General features: G+C 38.7%; 1 protein-coding gene across 1 annotated transcript; it reads left to right on the forward strand.

Annotated features, from left to right (window-relative positions):
• The first annotated feature begins 1,010 nt into the window (after window positions 1-1,010).
• On the forward strand, window positions 1,011-6,396 carry neurod1 (neuronal differentiation 1). The gene is made up of 4 exons (XM_085249357.1): window positions 1,011-1,119; window positions 2,367-2,640; window positions 3,954-4,183; window positions 5,265-6,396. Exons 2-4 carry the CDS (start codon window positions 2,378-2,380, stop codon window positions 5,825-5,827), a joined length of 1,056 nt encoding a protein of 351 aa, XP_085105483.1. The 5' UTR covers window positions 1,011-1,119; window positions 2,367-2,377; the 3' UTR covers window positions 5,828-6,396.
• Window positions 6,397-6,647: the final 251 nt, after the last annotated feature.

The raw sequence follows: 6,647 nt of genomic DNA on the forward strand, positions 1-6,647 counted from the left end.
CGGAGAGATTTCGCAGGTCTTTCCTCCCCACTGCTGTCAGACTCCACAACAAAGACTTTAACTGAACAAACACACACATCCACACATGTGCAATAACACTAAGTGCAATAATCCTTTCTGGCATCGCTGTATTTTTACTCAGTTGTATATAGCATTCGTATTCTATTTTTATCTTATTGTATATTTTTATTCTATTTTATTCTACTGTATATAGTATATTATTTTATTCTATTCTGTACAGTTGTGTACTGTATTTATTCTTATTGTATTCTAATTTTTGCGTCATAACTTTTGCACTGTCCACTTCCTGCTGTGACAAAACAAATTTCCCACGTGTGGGACTAATAAAGGTTATCTTATCTTATCTTATCTTAATCTGAATACAAGTAATCCAGGTACAGACAAAATATTTATAGGCACACAAGTTTTGTTCGTTCTTACAGCTATTGAGTCTTTCCTCTACATGTTTATTATATACATAAAGAATCAAACAGCACTAGGACCCATCTATGAGTATCTCCTCAGCAGGAGATTGGAAGTATTTTTGTTAATTATTCATGAGAAAGAGACGGGGTCAGTCACATTTCAACAGCTCAAGATGTTGTTACCTGTCAGACAAGTAAGCTGTGATTCAGAGCCACAGGTGAGAAGCTGTCGCCTAATCATTCACAAATCATTTACGTTTAAAAACAGACAGCAATGATAAGTCTTTGAGGCCTATAGTGACCTCAATCATCACATGCAACACTTGCCTTCCAGCAGTAAGTTTAAATCTACGCATGCGTAGATGTTGTGGCGACAGATGGTCAACTCACCTCACAAAAGACAGAGAGAGGGAGAAAGAGAGAGACTGGATGGCACAAATGGAAGATTTGTCACGTGATCCCCGAGGCCGTTTTAATGACGCAAGCACCATATGGCGCGTGCCAGGAGGGCGGGGCCTCAATATGCTAATTACCCCCACCAAACCCCGCTGCGTGTGTGTACTGAGTATAAAACCAGCAGCATCCCACACACACCTCAGAAACCTCATAGCAGATCACGCACAATCACGCACGGACACGCAGACAGAGCGCGCGGGATGTGTGCGATCTGACATACAGCGGCTCATTACAGCAGGTAGGTTCATAACTGAATAATAATCAATATGCGAATTCCTCTGGTTGCTGGGTCTCGGCGTTGTCTGACCTTGGGAATGATGAATATGGTTTCTTATTTGTGATTAATTTTTTTAAATTATTTTTTAATTAATTATTAGAACGTTAATGATCACTTCACTTACCAATGAATAAAATAGCCTATTTCCTCTCATCTAATGTATAGACAATTAGAAAGGACAGTTTAAAAAAACAAAAGCAAAAGCCTGTAATTTTTGTTTTGTAATAATTAAAAACAGTTTCCTTTTTTCTTTTTTTTTGGTTTATATATTATATATTTGAGTTTTTATCCTGTTTGTTGACCAATCTGTTACACACTTTTTCCTAAAATAAAAAACGTAATTTAATTATTAATCCTTTGAGTTTCGATTGTATTTTATATTCGTGTTAGTACCGAATGTCTGCTCACCTGCAGCCGTCTGTCGGTCTGTTAAACTAAATAATTTCCCCCAGGGATCAATAAAGTATTCTGATTCTGATTCTGATTAACGGAACCAGTCAGCAGAAAGAAAGTCTTAGTATTATTATTATTTTATCACTATTATTATTGTAACTTCGCCTTATAAAAAACTACACTTTTTATCAATAAGCTGTAACACAATGCCTTTCGCATTTCGCACACTTTGTTAAATACTTTAAATGTTTTTTTAATATATATATTTATTTAGAGTTTCGATATATTTTAAACGCTTTCTGTTAAATCATTAAAAAAAATTCTGAACAGAGACGTGATTGCGTCTCTCTGGAGGCAGTTTGCGATCCTTTGCGCGGGTGTTACCGACACATTCTAATATCTAAATATGAAAACACGCCTTGTAGCTAATTGTGCAGCCATTCTTAACACCGCAGTTTTCTTTTATTACATTCTTTTTTCTTCTGTAGAGATGGTACCTTTGTCTGCACATTTTATGTTTATATTTGGCATTTATATTTAATATTGGATTCGGTTCAATAGAGGATCTTTCTTTGTGTCTTTCAGCGGGTAAATTAAAATGTCCAATTGCTCCTTTAATTTCATCGTCTTTGTTCTGTTTTATTTAAATAAAGACCGTCTAAATAAAATTCTACCCAAATGTTCTAAAGTCAGGGACTAAATCTTAAAATCCCAAACTGTTAATTGTTCTCTGTTCTGTTAAGCTTAAGTGTGACAGCAAACTTGCAGGAGTGTTTTATTATTCTTTAATATCAGCTAAAATTGTTTTCCATCAGAAATCAGCATTATGACAAGGTCTGTGCTGGAGGAGCAGATGTCAGTGGAGTCGGATGAGCAGCAGGAGCTCTGCAGCCCTGCAGAAAGAGAGAGGAGTGCAGAAGGAGTTACAGGTGGAGGAGGGGAGGAGGAGGAGGACCGCCTCCATCATCTAGAGGAGGATGAGGAGGATGATGAAGAGGAGGAAGAGGAGGAAGAAGAAGAAGACGGGGAGAGCAAACCCAAAAGGCGAGGGCCCAAGAAGAAGAAGATGACAAAGGCTCGTCTGCAGAGGTAGATTCTCTTTTCCTCTGCTTGCTCTCAGTGTGATGTGAAAGCAACACTTTCAAGTTAAACATTAAAAATCCAAAGTTGCACTAGCGGAAGTCTCACAAGGTTCAACCTCTGTAAAGCAGGACCCATTCAGTAGAAATCACTTGCATTGGATTAAACTATTAAAAAGACACAAAACCGCTTAACAGGAATAAAAATATTCAAAGGATGGTTGAAATTCTAGTTTTAATTTTGTAGTTTTCTGCATTTTTTTATGATCACACTTGTAGAGATCGATAGATAGATTTATGCTTTATAATGAAGGCCAGTGTTTTGGCTCACATACATGTAATTTTCTTTTAAAGCTCTAACTTAGTCTTAGCTCTAAATGCAGGAAATTATAGACATGAACAGGATTCATCTTTAACCAAAGAATTTTTTTTTTAATCACATAGTATTAACATTTACTTTGCAGACACAAACACGGCATCGGGAAACTAAGAACATTGGCGTCCTAAAAGTGTGTCTGTGTACAGTGACATCTAATAGAAAATACTTCAAATTTTTCAAACTATAAGGAAAGAAAATGAAATAAGACTCACAAATTTAGTGACTAAACTGTGCTCATTTAAAATGTCCTTTGTAAGGCAACTTTCCAAACGAATGCCGATTCTGCGTTTTCAGTCAAGAGACGTTTCTGTCATTTTGTGCAGTGCTGTTTAGGAGTAAGATAGATGTGGGCATTTGTTAAAACTTACAGGGCCTGTCAATCATCAACATTCATTCTGTATGCACAATAATTGCTTTAGCATGTACTTAGTCTCATCCTCAGCACACACACAGCTGATGTCAAAAGGCTCTGTGTGTGTGTGCTGAATCATTGAAGAAATAGCAACTTATAGCTTACAAATTAAATAGAAACATAACTGGATACATAAATAAATAGGGGGAACAAAGAAATGTGCTGGGGGTCATTTTCACAGGTTCCTCCCACAGTTTAATGAAGTCCCTCACTGAACCTGTCACTACAGGCGGCTCTGTGTTGGAGCTCATATTGAATCAAGCCATCTGCCACAATTTTCTCTGGAAACATGTTTTTGTTCAGATTTTGATTAGCAGAAAATTGTTACGTACATTTGATCAGTAAGTGCTTGCAAAATACCAGAACACAGAGTAAAATCAATGTGAGACAACATGCAACGTTTTACATCTACATACAATTGTTTGCAAACTTATGCAAAAGGTTACTGAATAAAAACGAACACTACTAAGATGTTTCAGAGGAAATGAGAGATAACCCAGCTAACAATGAATCTGCTTCATGTATTTTGGAGGTTTAAGGTCCGTCGGATGAAGGCTAACGCCCGGGAAAGAAACCGCATGCACGGCCTGAACGATGCCCTGGAGAGTCTGCGAAAAGTCGTCCCCTGTTACTCCAAAACGCAGAAACTATCAAAAATTGAGACACTGCGCCTCGCCAAGAACTACATCTGGGCCCTGAGCGAGATACTGCGCTCTGGAAAGGCACCTGACCTCATGAGCTTCGTCCAGGCACTCTGCAAAGGTAAATCCCACCTAACATTAACAGACTACAATGGACTGGACCGAAGGCTGACCCAGTCTGGTCTCTGATTATGAAACATAAAGGGACAACAAGGATTTTTACCCAGGAAGCGTTTTCCCATTGGGCACAATGAGCATGTGTACTCCTTACACTCTTTAGTGTGACAGTTTAGCTGATGGTTGAGACTGTAATACAGCTTTTTTACAACAGATATTTATAAGCGTCACAGTAGGAGCAGCACAGGTAAAATTAATGATGTCTCATGAGTAGGTAGTTTTTCTAATGAATGAGTGTGGTTCAACGAGGTGAAGTCGTCAATACGTGTAATGCAAAATAACAAAATTCCTGAAAAGTTTTCATAAAGAAATTAGTTCGATAAATGTATAATGTCTCGGGTGAATGTGTTTCGTGAGGTTTGAGGTTTTTTTACAAGCCACATTTAGCTCATTGGTTCATCTACTTATTCATAGTTTACTGGTGGATGCATGCAGATTTTTCTGGGATGAGGTCATCTGATTTCATGTATAAGATTATGTCTATTAAACTAGCCCTGTATGTGTTTAAAAAAAGAGAAATTACTTGACTGCAAACAGCAGTACTAATTAGATTTTTTTAAAATAACCTTGTAGGTGTCATTATGGAACTAAATTTTGGCATAACATCTCTGCGTTTTGTTTGCTTGTGTTTTTTTTTTTTTACATAAAATAATAAAATTAGTTAATTAGTCACAATTTTAAGATTCTCAAAAAATAGCATTAATTATTATGTACTGGCATTTATTAACAGCTATTACAGCATACAGTTATAATATTTAAAAACAACTTAATAAAAAACAATATTACAGTACATGGATGATTAGTTAACTAGTGCTTCTATTACATTTAATAGCAGGTTAATAGCAGGTTTTATTTATTAACATGTATAAATGAACCTCGTGACAATAGACTGATACCAATAAACTGTGTTTATAGTCATTAACAAGTATTGACAAGCACTAATTATTAACTATTTAATGCTATAAAGAAACAATGACCAGCATGTATTGATCAGTATTAACTAATCATTGTCCTTCTATTGTCAGGTCTGTCTCAGCCGACCACTAATCTGGTGGCGGGCTGCCTGCAGCTTAACCCTCGGACGTTCCTGCCAGAGCAGACTCCAGACCTACCGGCTCACCTTCCCCCTGTCGGTGCCAGTTCCTACCCCGGACATTTTCCCTACCAGAGCCCCGGGCTTACGGCCGGCCTGCCCAGCCCTCCCTACGGCACCATGGACCCCTCTCACATCTTCCACCAGGTCAAAGGTCAACCCTACGGCCCACTGGAGCCCTTCTTTGATGGCGTCCTCGTGTCGGACGGCCCGGCGTTTGACCCGCCGCTCAGCCCACCGCTCAGCATCAACGGGAACTTCTCTTCGTCCTTCAAGCACGAGGCCGTCGCAGCCACCGATTACGACAAGAGCTTCTCCTTCAGTGTGCACTATGGAGGCGGGGGAGCTGGAGGACACCCTGCCATCTATGGCAGCGGGGGTTCCAACCCACGCTGTGGTGACCTACAAGTGGACGGGCTGATGGGCTTTGACGGACACTCACACCACGAGCGGCTGATGAACGCCCAGCTGAACGCCATCTTCCATGACTCCTGAGGAAGAAGAGGACGAAGGACTGAGAGACTGATGAAGACAGAGAGACCTTTGTATGGAAAGACAGTCTTGTGTACTTCTATCGTTTTAAAACTGTCTTTCTGTCTGTCCTTGCTTTTTTTCTTTCTGTCTGCGTCAGGCTCTGCGACTCATCCTGACAATGGCGACGTCGCAAAGATGTCACCTTGATGTAACCTTCTTTGTAGCACTTCATCCTGCGGGAGACGCTCTCTGAATGTCTCGTTATTATCCATATTATCACTTAAAAATAATCAATAATCAATGAGCAATAATCTGGAGTAAACTATGCAATTTTGTTAAAAATCTGAGTGACCCTCAGTATAATAATTCCAAATGTTGAAAGAATAAAGATTTCTCTATTTTTGGGTCAGTGTGTGAGGCAGTGTTGGGCCGGTGATGGGCCGGTGATGAGCTGAAGTGTTTATGTGATTTTTACTTTTTGCTTTTTATAACATTCCTGTAGTGTTCTGTTAACATTTCATGTGACTCTTGTTCATATTTTATAAGATAGATGTTTATAAATACCTTTTATTAAAAGGGATTCAATGTGATCCGTCTCAGAGACTCTCATTATGTGCAGAAAGACAACAAAACAAATAAACACAATGTCATTAGATACAAATAACATGCCAGTTTTGGTCCTGCTGTTGTTTTAGAGCAGTATATAATACTTAGTGGTTACTTTATAAGGTATATACTGTTAAACTGCTCGTTAATGGAAATATCAGCCATATTAGCAGCAACTCCATGCATCTAGCAATTTAGACATTTTCAAGATGACCTGCTAAAGTTCAAACCAAGC

The sequence above is a fragment of the Mchenga conophoros genome, linkage group LG16 (genome assembly GCF_057382185.1).
Source record: "Mchenga conophoros isolate Kocher_MC1m ecotype Shallow Benthic linkage group LG16, M_conophoros_male_GT1.1, whole genome shotgun sequence".
Lineage (NCBI taxonomy): Eukaryota > Metazoa > Chordata > Actinopteri > Cichliformes > Cichlidae > Mchenga > Mchenga conophoros.

Bases quoted from the DNA above. Each gene is read 5' to 3' on its own strand.
- neurod1 (XM_085249357.1), top strand. From the start codon at position 2,378: ATGACAAGGTCTGTGCTGGAGGAGCAGATGTCAGTGGAGTCGGATGAG. The intron at 2,641-3,953 runs GTAGATTCTCTT...TGTATTTTGGAG, and splicing joins ACAAAGGCTCGTCTGCAGAG to GTTTAAGGTCCGTCGGATGA. The intron at 4,184-5,264 runs GTAAATCCCACC...TTCTATTGTCAG, and splicing joins CGTCCAGGCACTCTGCAAAG to GTCTGTCTCAGCCGACCACT.